This window comes from Coptis chinensis, unplaced genomic scaffold (assembly GCF_015680905.1).
Source record: "Coptis chinensis isolate HL-2020 unplaced genomic scaffold, ASM1568090v1 utg912_pilon_pilon, whole genome shotgun sequence".
Lineage (NCBI taxonomy): Eukaryota > Viridiplantae > Streptophyta > Magnoliopsida > Ranunculales > Ranunculaceae > Coptis > Coptis chinensis.
Window position 1 is genome coordinate 79,326 of NW_028238191.1, and position 21,666 is coordinate 100,991.

General features: G+C 35.7%; 2 protein-coding genes and 1 long non-coding RNA gene across 3 annotated transcripts; all 3 read left to right on the forward strand.

Moving 5' to 3' along the window:
* The first annotated feature begins 6,886 nt into the window (after positions 1–6,886).
* LOC147472682 (uncharacterized) lies at positions 6,887–8,627 on the forward strand. The gene is made up of 2 exons (XR_015210711.1): positions 6,887–7,721; positions 8,394–8,627. It is a non-coding gene; the product is annotated as an uncharacterized LOC147472682 (long non-coding RNA).
* A 1,925-nt stretch (positions 8,628–10,552) lies between these two features.
* ANN5 (annexin 5) lies at positions 10,553–14,049 on the forward strand. Its single transcript, XM_086588382.1, has 6 exons — positions 10,553–10,763; positions 11,922–12,067; positions 12,265–12,480; positions 13,155–13,370; positions 13,462–13,551; positions 13,689–14,049. Exons 1-6 carry the CDS (start codon positions 10,688–10,690, stop codon positions 13,884–13,886), a joined length of 942 nt encoding a protein of 313 aa, XP_086444508.1. The 5' UTR covers positions 10,553–10,687; the 3' UTR covers positions 13,887–14,049.
* Positions 14,050–14,113: 64 nt separating this feature from the next.
* Positions 14,114–21,478, forward strand: LOC147472684 (zinc ion binding/nucleic acid binding/hydrolase). Its single transcript, XM_086588388.1, has 15 exons — positions 14,114–14,325; positions 14,418–14,544; positions 14,682–15,118; positions 15,210–15,314; positions 15,705–15,969; positions 16,075–16,137; positions 16,484–16,558; positions 16,650–16,768; positions 17,779–17,849; positions 17,962–18,049; positions 18,135–18,275; positions 18,396–18,619; positions 18,919–19,192; positions 20,138–20,371; positions 20,666–21,478. The coding sequence occupies exons 1-15, from the start codon at positions 14,233–14,235 to the stop codon at positions 21,128–21,130; spliced, it is 2,781 nt and encodes a 926-aa protein (XP_086444514.1). The 5' UTR covers positions 14,114–14,232; the 3' UTR covers positions 21,131–21,478.
* Positions 21,479–21,666: the final 188 nt, after the last annotated feature.

Consider the following 21,666-nt stretch of genomic DNA (forward strand, 5'->3'; position numbering starts at 1 on the left):
TAAAACTATATAAGATTTTGTATTATTTAAATAATGGTCTCATCGATGTGAGTATTATTATCTATACGCGTGCAAAACAAAAAATTAGACTAGAGCAAGTCACTTAACGACTTTTTTCGCGATTTAATACCATACTTAGCGTGTGATCAACCTAGGAGTCTAAGGGCTTATAGGAAATTAGAGATTAAGTTTGGTGGGCAGAAAAAAATAATTATGACCTTGAGTCAAATTAATTAGTTGTTTGTGGGGTTGGGCTTTATATTAGTTTTGTTAATCTATTTTTAGCTTTTGACATTGTCCTTAATTCCTTATCAAGAGAACAGGCGTACTAAACAAGACGATACCCATCCCTTTCTCCTTCTTATCTATTAAGTACTTGAGATAGAGTGGTACAATTGGAGTTACGGTGGGGTATACGGATAGATACCAACCAAGTGACTTTGCACCCCTATGTTCCAAAGTGCACCCAAAAATGTTCGCTACCGCGCACTTGATTAAATTGAAGTGAAACATGGAACCTTGATATGAGATAAGGGAACTGGTGCTATTAAGAGGTTGTAGTGGTTGTTAGATTGTTGTCTTATGTGATTAATTAATATGGAGGTTGGGCGGATTGATATAACTGTTGATGGTGGTTAGTATGCACTCCTGATTTTAGAATTTTGATGCAAAGAGGATTAGTTTGCTTTACTGCAAGTGTTTTTGTTGGGTTAAGGGTAGAGACATGGAGATGGATTACCACTCAAGAGACTCTATTTCATTCACTCTCAATAATCCATTATATAGTGAGTAGTGGTTTAACTATCAGTTTTTTGTTGTCGCTGTTTTGGTAATGTTTAACTTCCTAGCATGATGTAGTGGCTCAAGGCATTTATTTTGGACTTTTGCTACTATGGTAAATGCAAATATGTAATACATTTAGTGGGCTTCATGCCTTTTGGTGTAATGATTAATCTCATTTTTGTGAGGGCTTCATGCCTATTGTAGTCTTTGTATGCTCCCTTTAATGATCTGGGTCGAACAGGCTCAATACCATCGTCGATTATGTATTGGCCTTGCTGTGATGTTTAGGATATCTTTGGGTTTCATGGTTCGTCATCTTAATTTGTCCGCTCTTCATGTCAGAACTATGGTCCATGTTGATTTTTTTACACTTAACAGTGAGTTTAAATAGGTAGACGGTCCCTCCAGCCATGGTTGATGGGGTTGCTGATTGTGGTTTTCTTGCCAGTGTTTGTTCCTTCGGGAATGTATGTGTAGGGAGAAATCCCAAGTGTTTTAGGCGTGAGGCCTTATGTTATGTGTACCTCCCTCTAATGATCATACTCTTAGGGAGAGTATGTAATGTTTCTCTATGTGCAATAAACAGGTGGGGGTCTGCCTTTACTCGAGCAAACTTTTCAAAAAAAAAAGATGTAATGCATTTGTCTGGTTTAAGGTATATTTTTGGATTTTTGCTACTAAGAATTCTCAGGTACCAAATCTTATAGGTCCATATTAAAGTGTTACTTTGCAAAAAAAAAATTTGTTGTCCTTTTGGTTTATATATATATATATATATATTATCGGTAAGCGAGGTTGTTAACGGGGTCTCCTACCCTTTTATTAAAAAATAAAAGAAAAGAAACCAAAAGGAAATTACAATCTCTCATACTCTTTCCCTATTACATCATTATATATAATTTTTTACATCATGAGGAAAGGAACTTGGCCTGATCATTGCATATGGATCAGCTGTAGTGGTACTTGTTAGGCATCAGCTAACTTGTCCATAACATGAGAAAAGCGTTGGCTAGCCCTTTAGGATGTTCTTCCCCCATTCTGCTATCTCTCTGGACACCCCCGCATATTTGATGCCAACCATAATTGTGCCCTTGTTGGTTACAAGTGCTGCCTTCACTGGTTCCTACACCATCTCCTTTCCAGTCACTGTACCCGATGTCTTAACATCCACACTCTTCTGTATTGCCCTTGCCCTGATCATATGCCTCCTAGATGGCGTTTCCCAGCCATCCTTCCCAATCTCAGTTGTACTCAAATGTTCCTGATTCACCGACGGCTGAGTCATCCCCTCTTGGGCCATTTCAACCCCTTGACCCACTGGCGTAAACCCTGTCTCAGTCCCTGGCTCTTTTTCTTCACTGCTTTCCTCGGCCTCTTTTTCCACTGAATTAACAGGATCTAATACTTCTTTAGGAATTTCCCCTTTCTCAGCTCCTTCCCTTTCATCTAGTATCCCATGCTCAACTTCTTTTTCTTAAGCCAAATACCCTTTCTAGGATCTGAAACCACCTTGACATTCTTAGGGCATTTTTGTGCAGAGTGCCCAAAGGTGTCACAACAAGCACACCATGCTAGCCTCCAGCTGTACTCAAATGTAACATTAAATTTTCTCCGCTCATCAATCACTATAGGCACTCCATCCGGGTAAGAACACTCTATATTAATATCAACACACACCCTCGCATAAGAAGTCCGTGATTTGCTCTCAGTGAGTCTATCTATAAAAAGTGGATTCCCAATGATACTACCAATCTTGCTAAACCCCTCCTTGTTCCACATTACTAATTGCAATTTTTTTACAATCACCCAAATAGGTAGTGTCTTTAACTCATTCATCTCATTCTCAACAAATAACTTTCAAGGCCTAATAACAAATAACTGACTAGCAATGTGAAAACATCCAATGTCAAGAACATCACGCCTGTCCTCTTCCTTGTCAAACTCAAACGTAAACATCTTATCACCACATAAGTTCATCTTGAGATTCTTAATATTCCAAGTCTTGGACACAATTTCTTTCACATAATTGTACTCCATTCTTTTTCCTACAAACTACCCGACAACAAGTTTTTCGTACTTCTTGTACTCATTCAGAAACTGGTCACTTTTAACATGTATAACCGGTTTACCATCCACCAGAGTGGGTGGCACAAAATCTACCCCATGTTGTTGTTTTCTATTGTCATGGGTAAAATTCATACCAGAACTTGCTCGCCTATCTGTATGTTGTCTCATCCTCGCCTTAGGAACCAAAACAGTATCCACCATCCATCTCCGGCCTGTAATTCCCACATTATGGGTATCCTCTTTTATTACTAGATCCATATCAAACAAGAATGTACGCTTATTCCAAAACAGTTTCACTACACTTGGAATCATGTTTGTGGTTATGATTTTCTCTCGGATATGCTATCTGAAATTAAAGTTGAAGACCTTCTAGAAAAGGCTTTTGAACTCAGGGTGCAAATTTCTACTATAGTCAGCTAGAACTCTACAAACACTTACGTTTTGTTATTTTCTTATGAATTTCAGCACTTAAATGCACTCTTGCAGATAAGGATATGGATAAACATGTGTAGCACTGGTCGTCCACTGGTACATGAAATTGTGTTTAATTTAGCGATAAATGACGAGGTTGCTTTAATTTGTAATATGTCTGGGTTCAACCACATATACCTTCTGTGGCATTCAAAAGACATATCCATATTTACTAATAATCAAATGAAGACATTGTTCGAATAGGCATATGTTTTGCATTTGTTTTTTTTTTTAAAGAAAAAGTTAGCTATTGAATCACCAAACCTAAGCTTATAAAATAGCATTTTAGAACTTTGCTAAGAGGCCCAATGTGTTTAGGCATATTACTCCCAAAGCAAATTTTTCATAGCAATAGTATGCATTTTTGAACGACTTTCTTTAGTGTGAATTCTTTCTTCATCAAACAGGTTGGTCATTCAAAGCATGTACAGGACCACAGGTTTGACTAAGCTTTCTCTCAAGAGATCAAGTAGGTGCAACATAGCCAGATCTATCAACATCTCAACTCAGGTAACCTTTTATTTTTTTGACTGTTGGTATTTTTTGTTTCAAACAATTGTTGCCTACATGTACAATGTATGTCACGTAACTACTTAGTAAATTGATTCTTCATAGTTTTGATCACCTAACCAATTTTTGCCGTATGATTAGTACTTGATATTTTGTTTTACTTAGGTTAGTGTGCACTGGGCTTAAGGGTATGAAGTTTGGAGTTGTTAGTCTATTTCTCTTAGTATGTCCAACCAAGGGCCTTAACTAAGTTAAACAAATCTTTGTAAGCATATTATAACAGGCCTTTTAGTGCTTTTAGAGAGGGTATGAAGTTTCATGACAATCATCATGCTTGCATTCTTAGAAAATTGATTCTTAGGTTGTCATTCTGCTGACAATATGACTGATTGACTGATGACTGTTTAAGAATATTAAATGAGCAACTTGGTGGTGCATTAATTCTCAACCAACATTGGATGGAAGAAAAATACAAAAAAGAAGAAAGCACATCATGTGGTAAAGAAGCTAGACTTGGTGGCAACGACGACAAAAATGGTTTGGAGTTTCCTGGTAATTCTAAGAAAAGGAGAAAGGAAGTGGATGATGGTGAACTGAGGCACATCAAGTTGTTGCAAACCGTTTTTACTTTGTTTTTATAAATATGGTGATGGTTTTGTTGAAGAAATGAAGGTCAAAAGAGTATTGGAGTGCTTGGGTTTAGCTAAAACATTTTCTTCTGCTCAAGGTAAATTTAAGTTTACCATTCCTGTGATAAATTATATATTTTCTACATCTATTTTGATTGAGCTTTGTATGTTAGAATGTTAGATTAAAGTCATTAAACTGCCAATTTGGCATTATAAGCTTCATTGATTGATTAATCTGTATCACCAGGGGTTTAGTAGATAAGAAAGGATGTTAGCATCAAAGGCAAATGCATCATGCGATGTGGAGTGGAGGATTAATGTATCATCAATGCAAGCAGATCAGATTGTTCCCTTGCACTTCTAATATAAGGTTTGTTTGACTTTACATTATTAAGTTTCATATAGAATTTGTATTGTGTAATTAGTTTAAAGCAAGATATTCACATTCGATTGTCAACATCTTGATAAACTCTACATAGTCATTGGAATTAAAACGTGTTGATGGTTATATCCATTAGCATGTGTGAGTTTTTTCAACCACGCCACCTGCTTATTAACAGACACCGATCTGCATTATGAGTTTTTCCATAACATCGAATTAAGGATGAAGCGAAAACATTAGTTTAATGTTGGAACAAACGCTATAACTAATTTATAATGTAAAATAAAAACACACATAATTTTGTTTCGAGGAACACTTGATACAAGGTTTCTTTTATGAAAAAGAAGATAAATAAATTGTAGCATACTATATAACATACTTTACATCCTAAAGAAGGGGATTTAACCCCTTGGGAACTATTAAAAGGCATCTATACTTTAGTTATGTGTATTCTTATTTGAGAATGAAACATTGAAATGTTAGCTATACATGAAGTTCTTATTAATGATTACCGCTAATATTCACGACTTTCATACTTGAGGGTGGGTGTTCGTAATTCAGTAATTCACAATGTTATTCCTTTCTTGCGGGTTATATGATGAATCCTCGATCACGTTGGTTATAATAGTATTTAATGAAGATGTCCCCTTCCCAAATATGTGTGGTCCACTACCACATACCTCTACATCAGGGCATCAACCTGTGGATCTTTTGGAACTATGATGACTTGATGAAAGACACTCATAATTGGTAGAAGCATTAATGCGTGAGGGTTTGCAAAATTTTATTTATTGGGAGGCAATTGGGTTTGTCTAGTGTCAAATTCCTATGCAACATTTTTGCAGTGTTTCCAGTTTGGTACCATCCATTTTTTTTGTATAAAGATGGGGAAGAAATATGTTACTCTCAATTAGTATTTAATCTCAATTTGCAAAAAAAAAAAAAAAAAAAAGGTTTAATCCTACAGTGTGGGAAAAATAGATTTTCTGAATTGGGTGGCATTTTTTGTCATGTGTTATTGTGTTATAGGTGGACCTTGAAAGGATGAATGGTTGCTTAGTCACCGATCTTCAAATACTTACTCTTGAGTCGTTGCTGATAGCCTGATACCACGTACTACTAGGACGACACCCACCTTCACCCATTTCTCAAATGGTACTGCCAAGTCATGGTAAATCTTTTCTCATTTAGTTGATGAATTACATGTTTTTTTTTAGTTTATTGAAAATTCTATCCATTCATCTGAATATATTTCTTTGGTGATTCAATTAGATAGTATCATATGAATTAATTAGAGACTCACAAGAAAGATACAACCTGGACAACATTTTGTGCAATAACTCTTTTTTGGTTGAGAATTGATATTTATCATAGATGCATCTTTAACAATGAGTCAATATGTCCCACGTAATAGAGTCCAATGTGCAATATAACCAAGGTAAGGTAAGTTTTTTACTTTCTTCAACAATGCCTAGAAAAAAACAGAACATGTTTGAAGTTTCATAATGATTTGCAATTGGAAAATGCCATAATTATTTCAATTCATAGGCATTGTTGAAGAAGAAGACGGACATATATGATTCTTTTCAATGGTCCAAGACGGTGTCATACTTCAACCATAATGATATTGAGCATGATGTACTAGCAAAATTGATAACAATAAGATTAAGTGTATGATCTTTGATGAGCATATGAAATGATATCTGCCATATGAAAATGGTAAAATGCTAAGCAAATGGTGAAGTTGAATCATGTTGAGAAAGATCTTATTTAACAGTGAAACTTCTGCTAAAGTTAAGGTGGCATTTCTTTCATTGATTTTTCATCTTTTATTAGATTGCTTTCAGATGAGCATTTAGACGCAATTTTGACTTTGATTTAGATGCAAAACCAACTTCACAATATAATCTGAATTTTACGGGTCTGTCTCCATTGTCAATTCGTCCAAGTCATTTGTGTATATAATCTATCTATAAGATGTCCTAGATATGTTGCGGCGGTCACACATTTTACACATGTACAAATTGATCTTGGTTCCACTGTAGCTACGACTCCCCTAAGTTTTATATTTAATTCTCAGTGAAAGCAGAAGCTTAAGAGTCATCATATATGATATATAAAATTATATTGTGACCTCAATAGTCGTCATGAATTAATGCATATACAATTTTTTATGTTGATCTTCTTAAGATTATTACTTCTAAGTTTTCGATGTGTACACAAGTTCGTTCTGTCTTCTATGTTCTTTTCAACTGCAACACTCATTAATAGAAGTCTCCCATTCAACATATTATTTCCAAATATAGTTATATCTAATCATCAACAGATCGAGTGTTCATCTATGCTTAAATCAATTGCAATCATTAAGGTTTAATGCCTCCACTGATTTTGATAAGGAGCTTCTAGCTGCAAGTACTGCGAGAAAATGATGATTTGTGTTCTTAAGGATTCAGATTGATAATAATGGAAGCATTATGTATCAGTACGTTGTATATATGTTCCAATATGATCTTCATATCGTTGTTTTTACTTGCAGAAATCAGACAATGGGACGATCCAGATGAAGGGGTCACGCCTTGAAATCGAGGAACTGTTAAGAAGTTTGATGATGTCCTTAATCTTGGTTGTCACTAATAGCCTTGGATCCTCTGTAAGTTGGATAGCCCGTATCTTTCATTGTGTGCCAGCAACTTGACATTTTTTGTGAAACAAAAACAACAATTGGTGAATTAGTATGGAAAGTGGCACTGGATTCCACACTTTCGGGTACTCATCATAGCTCTTGATCGAGCACTCTCTAACTCTCTCATCTCTTGAGTTTCTCCATCACTTGGGGTGTTTCTCAATCTTTGGAACACTGTCATTGGTGGAATCTTCAGGTTGAAATAATTCCCTTTAATGTTTTAATCAAAGCGGTTGTTTAATTAATACATGGTTAAAATTGTATAGTCCTTTGCATCTTCGTAGGTATTTTAAGTTTGATTTCTTAAGAATATTAATGGGTTATTTTAGTTTGATTCTAAATGTGAAGTTTGCTGCAGAGAATAGTCGTGTATATTGTAAAGACAACATTGGATTTAACAATTGGCCTGACAATCAACCACAGGACTACTAATTTATAAAGTACTATTATACTATAAATTAAGAATGTCATCATCATCAACGTTGTAAAAATCCTATTGATAGTGTTAGTGGTTCTAAACTTATTCAACGCCTATATCAAATATGGATTAACCTGCTGGAATTACAATTGAGTATGGTGTTGAGCTATGCATTTTGATTTGTTACAATTTATTTATCTAAAGTCATCTCTTCAGAAAATGCTACTTAAGTAAGCTATTGGGTTTTTTTTTTTTTTTTTTTTTTTTTTTTTTTTTTTTTTTTTTTTTTTTTTTTTTTTTTTTTTCAGTATACTATTTTTTTTTGTTGATAAAACAATTTTGTATTAGAATATCGATGAGTTTTGTGAGATGTTGGATAATCTATTCTAATACTTTATGTTTGTCGTAATTTTGAAATATATCTTCCTTGGTTGTTTTCTTATTTTGCAGGCCTAAGTTGTGTCAATTCAATTCAGATCAAGAGGCATATTAGTTCACATTTGATAATCTACGAGGCTTTTGTATATAAAGCAGTATTTAGAAATACTATGAACCACAACAGTCGTAGTTTTGTTTAACTAATTATAAATGCAATTGATGGCATCCATGTCTAAATAAGTAAAGTTGAGTTCTATACATGTTAATAAATTGTAATTCCCTTTATCTCTTTCCTCTTATAATGAACTAAGTTAGTCAATTGTCTGCCTTCTGTATTTTAGTACAGTGTTTTAATTGTGTCCAACTTAATTTTGTATCTAAGGGTTGTCCAGGGCTAATATTTGCAAGTTCTGTATGTGTGTTATAATTTGCAAATTTTGTATCTATCCATACCTAACCAAATCAAGCACTGTATGAAACATATTCATCCAACATATGCACCATAAATGGTTTGTGGCGGAGAATTTTCATTTTTTCATGAAAACTAAAAATCACTTGATTGAGTTTGGTTTTTGACACTAACTGATGGAGTTGGGTTTATTTTCGCAACCCAATGTTTTGTCCTTCAGTAATAAATGGAAAAAAGAGTCTTCCATTGGTCTTTTTTAAAGAAAAGTTTGTTGGGATATTTCATGAGTCCATTTATCAAAACTTGAAAATATATAACGGAATATTATTAATTTTGAATTAAAATTTTGTGGATTAGAAAATATTGAGAGAGAGAGAATTGCATAAGAGAACATTAAAAAAGAAATAGGAAAAAAAAAACTTTTTCTTCTAGAACATGTAAATGTCGTTTAGACTAATAATTCACCAAATTAATAAATAAAAAATAAAACAAAAACTCTCTCATATAACAGATTTTTTTTGGCGACCCAGTTAATGGTAGAAACTGTTGTATTTTAAAAATATGACTTTTCAAGAAGGGTAAACTTACTCATATAAATGAAATTGCTCAATTTCTGTTGTTTACCAGTTTTAATACAGGCCTTTTTAATACATGTTATACAATAACATCTAAGCCAATATCATGTAATTGTGATTAAGAGAGGAGCTAATATTAAAACTCTACAATTTTTTATGTACAATGTGTCTGACGTAATTTTATCTCAAAACGGGGTGAATATGCATGGATAGGTCAGTGAAAGCGCTTTCTTGGTTCACACTATATATTAGTGGTTACTGCTATTGATGAGATGCTCTTACATATTCTATAGGGCTGATTTAAGGAATATGTCGGTCTATTAAACAATGCAAACTGATTTAAAAAAATTGATGCTTCGCTGCCACATAAGCTCAAGCTAGCTAATTTTCCATTCGCTTTGTTATTTCATATTAGTTTTATGGAAGAACGGGATGAAATTAGCTAATTTTCAAGTTCATTTTCTAACTCTTCTCATATAGTCTATATAATAATCAAGTTATTACAGTATAGATTATGTAAATTGGAAAGTTATTATGTTTGCTAACTATTTTCATTAACGGGTTACGGGTTGTTCAGTAAATCAATTTTATTATAATTCAAAATTAATAAAAATATATAAAAATGGCACCCGCCTTTAATGCTTGAACCAAAGCTAAAAAATTTGATTTTGATTTCACATTATCAATATACCTTAGGTGATCATTATGCGTTTTCCTTTCTTATATGAGTCTGCTATTTGTGTTATGGAATTACTTGATTTAATTGTCTTTTACAATGTTCAAATTATAAAAAATTTAGGTACTTAAATATTGCTAACTAATTGAATATGCTTTTACAAGTTAAAAAATATATTTTTATAGAAGTTATATATCATATGTTGCACAAGTTTTATGGATTCTACTTCTAAATTTTAGAATTTGTCAGTAGTTCGGTCATATATCAAATAAATTATGTTTGTCGAGTTATTTTTTCTTTTATTATGTTGTAGTATTAGTATTTTCATTAAAATTTGAATCATTATAATATTCTATAATTAAATTTTTTTGATATATTATTTTATGAAAACGGTCTCAAAAACTAAGTAAGAGCGAATTTTTTCTGGTGAGTTGTTGGATTTTGTTTAGATTGTTTATCAAACTACACAAACTACTTTTGTTTGTGGGCCCAACTCAACTGCCACGTTGTCTTATTTCATTTCAGAAAGATATATAAAAAAGAGGACCCCGCTTCAGTTTCGTTTTCTAAATTTAAACGTTGTTTCCGTGTTTATTTGCGTGGGGTCTGCAACTTTTTTGATTCATTTGAAGAAGAGAGACGACTCATTTCTTTGATTTGATCACATCTCAAAACTCACAACTCACAGAAGAGAGAAAAGGAAAAGATGGCGAGTCTAACTTTCCCTCCTGTCTTAACAACTCCCCGTGACGATGCCATAACACTTTACCGTGCTTTCAAAGGTATGTGTGTGTGTATACAACCCATCCTCTATTCTTGTCGTTGACTTATTTGTTTTAAAGAATTGTTCTTTACATTTTTGGGTTTATGTATAATCCTAATGTTTCCATTCCATGCATGCATGTCCAATTTTAACTGCCATTGCATATTTGCATGACTGGAGATATATGTGAAGTGGAATTTTTTTACATAAGAGGGCCTGGAGGGGCATGAATTTTTTTTAGTGTGGTGATTTTTTTCTACGACATGGAAATTTATAATAAGCTGCATGGGGAAAATGGATTCCTGGTATTATGGAGTCATTTGGGCAATGGATGGGGTTTGGGTAAGCAGAGCTAGAGAGCGAAAAAAGGAAATAGGAAAGAAAATTAGTTTTGGCCTTTGATCACAGTGTCCATGTGTAGCTATAGCTTTAGTTCATACACATAAACTTCAACGAATATATATGCATAGGTATAATCTTTTTTTTTTTATTGGCAAGCCTGTTTTAAATGAGATCAGTAACTCTTTGATGCTGGCGGGGTTCGATCCCAGACCTCTGGTATCATCACCCAAAGGTTTTACCGACTTTGCTAGTCGGCACCTGCAAAAAAATGTGTGGGCAAGCCTGTTTTTAAAGAGACCAGTAACTCAATTGTGTGTAGCCCGGGAGGGGGGGTGGGTGTAATCTTCACAGCTCCACTTCAAGTATTGAATTTTTTTTCTTTTTGACATTGCAAGTGTGGGTACAAAGGAGTTCCTCAAGACTGCTATTAAGCACAATATGATTACTCGTCTTCCCAGATTTGAATTTTACCGATTGAGACATACATCCATGTCCATTGAGTATAAAAGATTTTACGACTTTGCCAAAACCCTGTGATAGATGTATATTTTCCTGAATGGTTTTAAGAATCTTGAGACACCACCATATGACCATGTTCAGAGATTGATTTTGTAGAAGTTGTATGTGTGGAACTCATCAAGTTTTTGGTCCTTGCCTCCTGTATATACAGCCTGTAGACTGTTATCTGTTTATGAACCATTATATGATTCAGAACATGGTCAGCTCTGACATTATTGCATTATTTTTGGTTTATTTAAGTATTATTAAATTTGTAGCATAGAGGGAAGAATGCTCTTGAGATATTTGTTCTTACTTAATCTCGTGATCTTCTCAGGATTAGGGTGTGATACTGCAGCAGTTGTTAATATACTTGCCCACCGGGATGCGACCCAGCGTGGTCTTATCCTGCACGAGTACAGAGCTATGTATTCTAGTGACCTTATCAAACGCTTGTCCTCAGAGCTTAGTGGCAATGTCAAGGTATTTATAGTAAATTTTTGTAATGCTCCTTAAGAAATCATTTCTCTTATGGTTGTGCACTCATTCTATATTTATTATGCTTATTGAGTGCATGAAGATGCTCAATTTTACTGTTTCAGAGAATTGGATTAGTGCATCCCTTTTTTTTTTCCTCTTGGAGTCTAATTTTTGTTATTACTATTATTTCCTTGTCTTAGAAAGCCATTTTGCTCTGGATGCATGATCCAGCTGGAAGAGATGCAGCCATAGTGAGGGAAGCATTCGCTGTGGCCATCAATCTGAAAACTGCTACTGAAGTAATCTGTTCTCGTACCCCAACACAAATACAAGTGTTTAAGCAACTATACTATACAAGGTTTGGTGTTTACCTTGAGCATGACATTGAAAACCAAGCATCTGCAGATCACAAAAAGGTTCGACTCTTCTCTGACTCTTATCTGATTAGAAGATTTGACTTGTGGGAAAAACTTTTGAAACGAGAAAACTTAGAAATGTTAATGCCCACTATCTTCACATATCAGTTTGGTAGGTATATGCATCATCATTTTTCCTCGAGGCATGTTATCTACATGTCTCAATTCTTCAAAGAACTGCCATACATTTCTTTCAGTATTCCAAAATTATCTCGAGGCAAACTGGTTAGTGACTAATAGGATGTTACTTATAAGGCATTAATGTTCTAATCATACTTTTTTTAAACATTTTTATACTTGTCTCGCATGTAGAACATTTTTATGCGCAATTATTGATTTGTGAAAAGACTGTTTAATTGTATTGGCTTGAACGAGCTTGTTTTATTTTTATTTTTATTTTGTATAGCAGAAACAATAGAACTCAATTGGAAGGAGTGCAGTGTATTAGGGTTAGAGAAGAGCTAGATTTCAGGAAGTAAATTTAAGCTTACCACTGTATTACAGTTATTGACTTATTGCACACCCAAGTTATGTTTAACGTTAGCCCCCACCCCCCTATTTGCCAGGTCTTTCTGACATTTAAAAAGGAATTGCTACTTCCCTGTAAATTTAGTTTATGCTGGTGTGTCATATTCATAGAAAAGAAAATTTTAATGCATAATATTTCCATGTAGTTGCTACTTTCACATGTAACGACAAGACGATACGAAGGATTGGAGGTGGACCGAATGGCAGCAGAGAATGATGCCAAGGCTCTTTATAAAGCTGGGGAGAAGAAATTGGGAACCGATGAAAAGATATTTATTCGCATTTTCACTGAGCGGAGCAGTGCACATTTGGCTGCTGTCAGTTCTGCTTATGGTAGTATGTATGGGAGCTCACTGGAGAAGGTAATATTCCTACATCACACTTCATCCCTACACTCGCTTTGACAAACTGTAAATATGTTGGGATACTTAAACCAGATACCATGTATTGCAGGCAATAAAGAAAGAAACTTCTGGACATTTTGAATTCGGTCTTTTGTCAATTTTAAGATGTGCAGAAAATCCGGCCAAGTACTTTGCCAAGGTACCTTGATACCTGTTTTTTTAGTTATACATGTCATATTTAAGAGGAAGCTAGGAGTTCATTAATCTCACCTTTACATACATGTTTGAATTTTGATTGTATCACATCAACACTCAATTCTGCTTCAAAATCTGCAGGTGTTGCATAAATCAATGAAAGGATTGGGAACAGATGACACAACCCTTATAAGGATTGTTGTGACGAGAACTGAAATTGATATGCAGTATATAAAGACCGAGTACCAGAAGAAGTACAGGAAGACATTGCATGATGCAATACAGTCTGAGACCTCAGGCCATTACAAGACTCTCCTTCTTTCTCTAGTAGGTCCTTAGTGAGAGATCCTCCTACACAACTACACAAGATTGTGTGTATGTAAAAAAGAAGTATAAAACAGCTTCTTAACTTTGAATGTTCCTGTCTAAATCACATTATGGTATTGAAGACTCTTGTTTTATCTTATGTTTTATATATGAGAATTATGGATTGAGGTAAAAACACAACATAAAATGGACGGTTTTACCCCTCCCTCATATATATTATTACAAAACTCAGTTCTAACAATAACCGTAATAATTGAAACCAGATAGGGGTATAAACGTAGTTAGATTTGTGGCGGGAAGTAAAAATGAGAAGAAGAAATAGAGACAGAGAGTGAAAAAAGAGGAAGAAGCTCAAATCATGCTGAAGGGAAGAGAGAGCCTAAGCAGACTCATTGGCAAGCGAAGGAGATTTCTCCCCAACCGTCAATCTCTTTTCTCTACAAATCCCGAGGCAATTATTACTTCTCTCTAACATACAATCATTTTTTTTTTTTTTTTTTTTAGGCCATGGCTCATTTTTGTGATTTGTTAATTTTTAATCAGAGCAAATTGAAACTTGGGGAAGAAGATGAAGGAGCATTGAAGAAAATTCATACTGTGGATTGGGTTAGCTGCCCCGTTTGCGGTAACAAAGTTAAAGGAGATGATTACGCTGTTAATTCTCACTTGGGTATGATGTTTTACTCGATATTTGTTGCATTACTTAATAAAGTTTTAAAATTTACCAATTTGTTATTCAGTAATTTACATTTATGCAAAAGTTTCAAGCTTGGATTACCATTGGTTAGTGGGGGACTATGTTTGCAGATGCATGCTTGGCACGAGGAACCAAGCGCAAACTTACCCAGAGCACTCTTCTTCAGTTTAGTTTTTGTGCTAGACCAAAGGAAAATATTGAGCACAGTAGATCAGATAATGTGGAGGGAAATGTACCACAAAACAATTTTGATGACAATGTTGGGGAAAGTAGTATTTCTACATTGCCTGAACCTCTCCCTTTGAATTCAGTAACCACTTTAGAAACTTGTGAAGAGGTTGACAATGACAAAGAAGTGGACACTGCTAAGTTCCTTCAAGACCATACAACAATTGATACGGCTAGTTCTGGAAATGGCAAGCCATTGACGGTTCTCGACACTTTTATTGTTGGACGGAAATTTTGTGAGGAAGTTGAATTGAAACAAGGGGACATTATCTCTCTTTCAAGAGATCCAGAAAATGTGAAGGATCCAAACGCAATTAAGGTCAGACCAAATTTTCATCTACGATAGATGCTTATGGCTTATGTTTCCCTTTGATTATTTCTAAGCTCCATTTATAATCTTTTTGATTTAGGTGCTCTCTGTGGATTCTGGATGCACGAAGGTGCTCGGTTATCTCCCTCGAGAGCTGGCTAGATTTCTGTCTTCTCTAATTGAGAAGTATAACCTGGACCTCAAGGTATTACTTGTTTTAGCAGAAAGTATTAGTGTTTCCATTTGTCCTCAACTGAACGTGAAATTTAGGCTTCATATGTTTCAAACTAAAGTTATTCCGTGTGAAAACTTTCTGGATATAGTATTATTTCCATCAAACCATTTAAAATTAGTCTCAATCAAAGCAAAGATAATGGACACGGACACACGGTGATACTTATTACAAGTTATATTATTTTGGCATAACTTTTAGAGAATGTAAATACCTTGCTTGGCAATCTTCAGTATTGCTCTAAGCAATATTATTGCTTCTATCTACTAAAAAAATTACAGAAATGATAAAAAGAAGTATGAGGATAGCCAAAAGTTAGAGGTCTTGCAAATTGTCATATCTCATTCTGGAAATGTGTGGCAGGGAAGTGTGTTGTCTCTCCCGAAACATCCCCTTGATGTTGTTCCAATTCAGATAGCTTGTCGAGGGATGCCATCTTCTGGTGAGAAGGAATCTAATGGTCATCAGGATTATGAGTTTCTCTGGAGAAGTGTTCTTAGTGTTAATGAGTACACCAAGAGCTTTCCCCCTAGTATGACGAAATATCAGCAGAACTTTTGCCTTCTACTCCATGAAGCCATGACTAATCACCTACACCTTTTCACTGATGATGAAAAAGTATTTATAGGTAGAAGTGTCAGCATTGCTGATTTTTTCTTGATATATATGATTTCCGCTTAATTTTGATCTTGCTTAGTTGCTTCTAAGTGGCATACATGATATTTGTCAACAGAATCTTTCAAAGCACTTTCTGATGATAGTCAGAGGCTCTTTGTTCGACTGTATACACGAAAAGGTGCTTACTGCCCAATATCTTATTTTCCTGTTCAGTGGGTGTCTAGTAAAAGCATCCTTAAAGATATTGTATAGGGATACATATGAACTTGTGCCGAAAAAACTTAACTAGACGTGAATGGTTCACCATGTGTCGAAGTTTGTTTGAACAAAGCCTTGTCGAAAAACTTACTTTATTTTTTCTCTTTCTCAAATAAGTGGATTACTTCCAGGAACTTACCCTTCTTTAAGACTAATGCATTTATAAGGATGTACCATGAATTTAATACAAATGGCTCAAACTCTAAAAGACTCGGACTTAGCCATCTCTATATAATTTAGTTGATGGAAATTGTGGTTGCTTTTAGGTCCGTGGTTTCGGATGTCCAATGTTGCGTACCCTGAAATAGTGGATTATCATCAAGCCATTGAGGGGCTCTGTGGTAAATTGAATTTACTATTCAGCAATTTTCTTGGTCAAATTTAGTTGGAATCTTGGGAGGAAACATTTTTATTCATGTAATTTCGTTACAGGTGCAGGTTATATGTGCTCCCTTGAGTCCATGAAGCTAAATGATTATGACTTAAAGGAGGTGCTGGATGTGCTTAATGTTTCTGAAATCCGAGAAATTTTGCGTCAGACATGTTTCAAGGTTTGTATTTTTTGCATACATACATGAAATTTCAAATTTATATGAAATTCTTGTTTACTTTGTATTAAGGGTTGTGTTTTGAACCGACACCAATGGGTTGAAACTTTTCGTCGGAGTTCTGATTCATTGGAATAGGACTCTCTCCTAGCTCTTATGTTTTCACTTGCTAGTTCATGATATAGGTGAGCACTGAGTAGTTATACTTCCTGAGAAACACAAGTTGAAAAATTAGATAACGTTATAAAGTTACAGCTCCAGACCTGAATTGAGGTATTGCTACACATATTTTAAAACAATTTGCTTCTTCAAGGAATGAAAACAAAATGTTAGGTCTCCATGTGCTGGAACTGATAACATTCGAGGTCATGCAGGATTATACACGAATATCCTTTTTTGGCTCTCTCTTTAGCCCTATGTCTCCTATCCCACGAAGGGTACTAAACCTGATGTTTCTGCTCAGCTGGCTTTGAGGTCAACTGAATAATCAAATCAACTGGGAATCCCGAAACAAACAAAATATGCATCTGGTTTCCATAGTTTGGGCTCCTTACATTGATGCACTGATTTTCAATGAGTGCAAAGTAGGAGGCACACTTTGTGGACAGATACGGGTCAAACACAACCTTACTTTTTCTTATTCTAAATTTTGCTGTACAAATATCCTCATTTATCCATCGATGGATTCTTGATTGATCAATACAAGGCAAATTGAGGTTATTGTGTTCACTTGACGTGCCTCGGGTTTGAGATGAGCACTAAAAACGCATCTTGACCTCAATCATCCAACCCCTCTTTCTATTTATTAATTTATTTTTATTATTACTATTATTATTATTATTATTATTATTATTATTGGATAAGTTGAGAAGTTACTTCTGGAATTTTTGAAACGAATGTACACTTCATTAATGAAAGACTTCTATACAGTTCCCTTTTTTCCCATCATATGGATCTAAATTGTGTTTCTTCTCTTTTATCTCTTTTCTAAAATTATTTTATTCCATGACCAGAAGGATATCTACTCAAAAAGAAGGCCAGAGTTGATTGCGGCACTCTATGCTTCATATGAAGATGGGATGTGGTATAAAAGAAGTTTGCTTCTCAAATTTAAGTTGTGATGTTGGGTTCCATATTCTGTGATTCACTTTTTTGTTTATATTTTGTGAGTTTTTTCTTTGCTCTTTTTTATGCAGTTCATCTCTACCAAGCTTAATCTTGAATAGGGCAGGAATCTGTGTTCGGATCTCTTCAACTGCTGAGTTCCTTCTCTGGCGTGTCCAGGTTCTCTCAATCAGATGAAAAGTGTGATTTTCTGGGTTTATGTTTCAATCGACTTCCTTAAGTTTATAATGTGATGTTCGTGCAGAGGCTTTTCTTCCTAAACGGGGACCAAGATCTGTCAGCCTTTCTTCTGGTTGATCTGGGGCTTGTGAAGTATCCTATTTATAATTGCATAGTTTCAAACCATATATTTCCAGTTCGATCTGACCTGCTTGCGTATGAAGAGGTGTTAGTTTGTCTGTCTCGAAGTTCAGAAATCATGCTCATCCCATTTGAAATTCCTCTAATGATCTGTATTACCAAGTCTGTTATATTCTTTACTGTTAATAGTTGTTATCTGGAACAGGCCATTGAAGTAGCACAAGTAATGGATCAATCCGTTGAAGAAAACAACATTAATATGGTGATTAGGTGCATAGAGATATCTGATGGTCGCGTATGCAGTTCTCCTGGGGAAGTATTCCAGTCTTCTTCTGCGGGGACTTCTATTTCCATTTTCTCTGCTTCATGGGTCTACTCAAAAGTGGTCACATTGGGCATTTCTTTTCTCGGCGTGGCGCAGGTATTGAGGTGGTTCTGATCATATCGTCTTGTGGTTTTGGCGTGTAAATACAGTTCTGTTAACTCCATGCATGCGCATAGACACTCTCTGTTTTTTGTCCTGCTTAGGAGACCCCGGTGGTCCCAATGTTATATTGTATACGAAGTACTCATTCTTTGTTAGGGAAGGTTGAATGGAGCCCTTCCAAAACTATTTTCTAAAGAAGCTGAGCTGGCCATCATACAAAGACAGGGCTGCCAATTCCTTATATAAATAACACACTCATTTATTTGTGGACTTCTGAATGGATTTTAATTATCATTTTCAGGTACAAGGATGCGATAAGGTTATTGAAGCGTCTCCTGAGCAGAATTACTTCTGATGGAAGACGGGGATATTGGACTCTGAGGCTTTCCGTTAATTTGGAGCATATTGGCCATCTTGATGACAGTCTGTCAGTGGCAGAAGAAGGGTTACTGGATACATGGGTGCGTGCTGGTTCCAAAATGGCTCTGCAAAGACGGGTATTACGCTTGGGAAGACCACCAAGGCGTTGGAAAGTTCCTAGTTACTCAGAGACCATTAAAAGGAAAATCAAGGAGGTGAGACTATCGTTGCTTAACATTTGCTTGAAGTTAGGATAGTACACAGAACAAAGATTCATTTGATGTGGTAAGGCTTTAGCTGTGCTGTTGAGGAAGAGTTATTAAAGAGAGCAAGGGTGGAGATCCAAGCAAAAAATTTATTGGAATACTTCCTACTTTGTCATTGCCAAATCTTCATGCGTCAGAGGCTTTTAGAATACTGTGGATATTAATAGCTTCTTTATTCTCTATTCAAGTTTCTTATTTCCAAAATACCTGTTCATCCAGCCACCTTCCTTCATTTAAATGCTTATTATTATCACCTCTCTGCGTCCCTAAGTTCTAACCCTAAGTTCTAAATCTCTGAAAAGGTCTAGGATAGCAGCAATCTAAGCTGTATATTCATAGCCCAGAACTCTGTATATTTGGCCGAGTGCCCATCATTGTGCCTAAAGATGCAATCATTCAATTTGCTTTGCTAATAGGTCATGCAACCAGCCACCGGTTTCTTTGGATCTTCACTGAATGTCTAAACAATCAACTTTAGTCTGAACTGGTATGATGGGCTTCAAGTGATATAAACAGCAACCCTCAAACATAGCTAGCCTTTCGAAGCTTATCATGTCTATTTCTTCATGCCGGGGATTGATACTGTTTTCGTGCAATTTGTTTCTATTTATTAGTAGGTATCTTGTTGGGTGGATGTAGGTTGAGACTTCAATCCCCTTAAAAATCCTTGTGTTACTGTGCATACTGGATGTTACTTGCCTCACCCAAGCAAAGAGGTTCCTTCACTTCTTAGGATACAGTTACACTTTTGGCTTGATGTTTATCTTGTCAGAAATCTCCTTCTGTGTACGAGGCGAGGATCATTAAGCTAATTTACATTCGTAAAGATCATTTCGTCTTGCCAGTTGTGACTTTACACCTGTAACAGTTTTCTTTTCACACTGTCTTTATTAGGTACAGGTTCAGGGGAGACCCTTGAACTGTGATATGGGGATGAAGAACAGGTTTTATGGTGATGATGGTGAGCAATGTGGCGTGGAGCAGCTGGCTCTGCGGTATTATGCTGGGGAAGGAGGTGGTTGGAATGGTGTACATACAGAAAGTGGCATTTGGATGACTATTTTTGGGCTTCTCATGTGGGATATTATATTCACAGATGTGCCAGATGTCTTCCACACCAAATTTCAGGTACAGAATTTGAATTTTGCGACTTCTGATCCTTATTCTTGCTTTATATATAGGGAGTCCAAGTGGGGGCTAACCTCATTTGCAACAGGCAAGTTTCCATAACATCTGCTTGACCTCTTTAACTTATATCTTCAAGCCGTCACACTTTAAAGCTTCCATGATCGAAAACACAACCCTGAGTTAATTACGGAGGAATAGAAAATGAAATGAAATGAAAATCAAGCAAAAAGCTTTTTGCTTGAAAAAGAAAAATAAACGAAATGAAAAGATTGATCCTTTTTTTTTGGGTTGTAGACAGCCCCCTTGGATCTTGGGACTGATAAGTTCTATATAGCACGAAAGTGCATAATAGAATCTCATCTTCAGAACATCCATGGTGGGATGGCTGAAGAAATTCTTATTACTTCATGGGAATCACATGTTGGAACATCTTGCCGGGGTGTCAACTGGGATCGGCATTCCTTAGCTGACTTACGGGCTGCAGTTACGTGTGTTGGCGGCCCCTGTCTGGCCTCGCTTTGCAGGCTCTTGGCACAAGATTACGGGAGTTGGTCAAGGGGCATGCCAGATCTGTTCCTATGGCGCTTTGTTGGAGAATATACTGGTGAAGCCAAACTTGTTGAAGTCAAAGGCCCACGGGATCGACTCTCAGAACAACAAAGAGCATGGTTGCTTCTTCTCATGGATTGTGGATTCAATGCAGAAGTGTGCAAAGTGAGCCCTGACGCCCAATCTGACATACTGGCATCCGAGCCCTGAAAATCATGCAATGTCTGTAACTACTGAAGTTTTGTAGTCTTTATTGGCAGAGTGAGCCCTGAGGCTCGACATATTAGTGCTGTTATGGATCTAAGGTCACTCTGTTGGCTGTTGTCACAAGATTGCAGCAGCTGGTCAAGGGGGATGCGACATCTGTTACCATTCCACTTGGAATATGCAGCTAACATATAGTTGTGTGTATATTTGTATTGCAACAAGTTTGAATTGTTGTAAGAACGAAACATATTCATAAATGAGTGGGTAAATAAGGGTCTATTGACTTCCAGCTTGTCAGATCTGACATTTTCCTTACCCAGTTAGCATATAGCACTTGCAAGTTTTCTGAAATTTACAAGAGTGTATACACTTAACTTACAAAACACTAAATAGGCATACATTCTACCGAAATTTATTCCGGTCTAATCATATATTAATTCAGATTCACTTGTCGAAATCTTGATTGGAAGTCCCAACTCCCAAGTATCTGTGAACGCTTGTAGTGCAGAATAGTAGAATACTCATTTCTAACTTTACCA

Bases quoted from the DNA above. Each gene is read 5' to 3' on its own strand.
- LOC147472684 (XM_086588388.1), top strand. From the start codon at position 14,233: ATGCTGAAGGGAAGAGAGAGCCTAAGCAGACTCATTGGCAAGCGAAGG. The intron at 14,326-14,417 runs GCAATTATTACT...ATTTTTAATCAG, and splicing joins TTTTCTCTACAAATCCCGAG to AGCAAATTGAAACTTGGGGA. The intron at 14,545-14,681 runs GTATGATGTTTT...CTATGTTTGCAG, and splicing joins CGCTGTTAATTCTCACTTGG to ATGCATGCTTGGCACGAGGA.
- ANN5 (XM_086588382.1), top strand. From the start codon at position 10,688: ATGGCGAGTCTAACTTTCCCTCCTGTCTTAACAACTCCCCGTGACGAT. The intron at 12,068-12,264 runs GTATTTATAGTA...TCCTTGTCTTAG, and splicing joins AGCTTAGTGGCAATGTCAAG to AAAGCCATTTTGCTCTGGAT. The intron at 13,371-13,461 runs GTAATATTCCTA...CATGTATTGCAG, and splicing joins ATGGGAGCTCACTGGAGAAG to GCAATAAAGAAAGAAACTTC.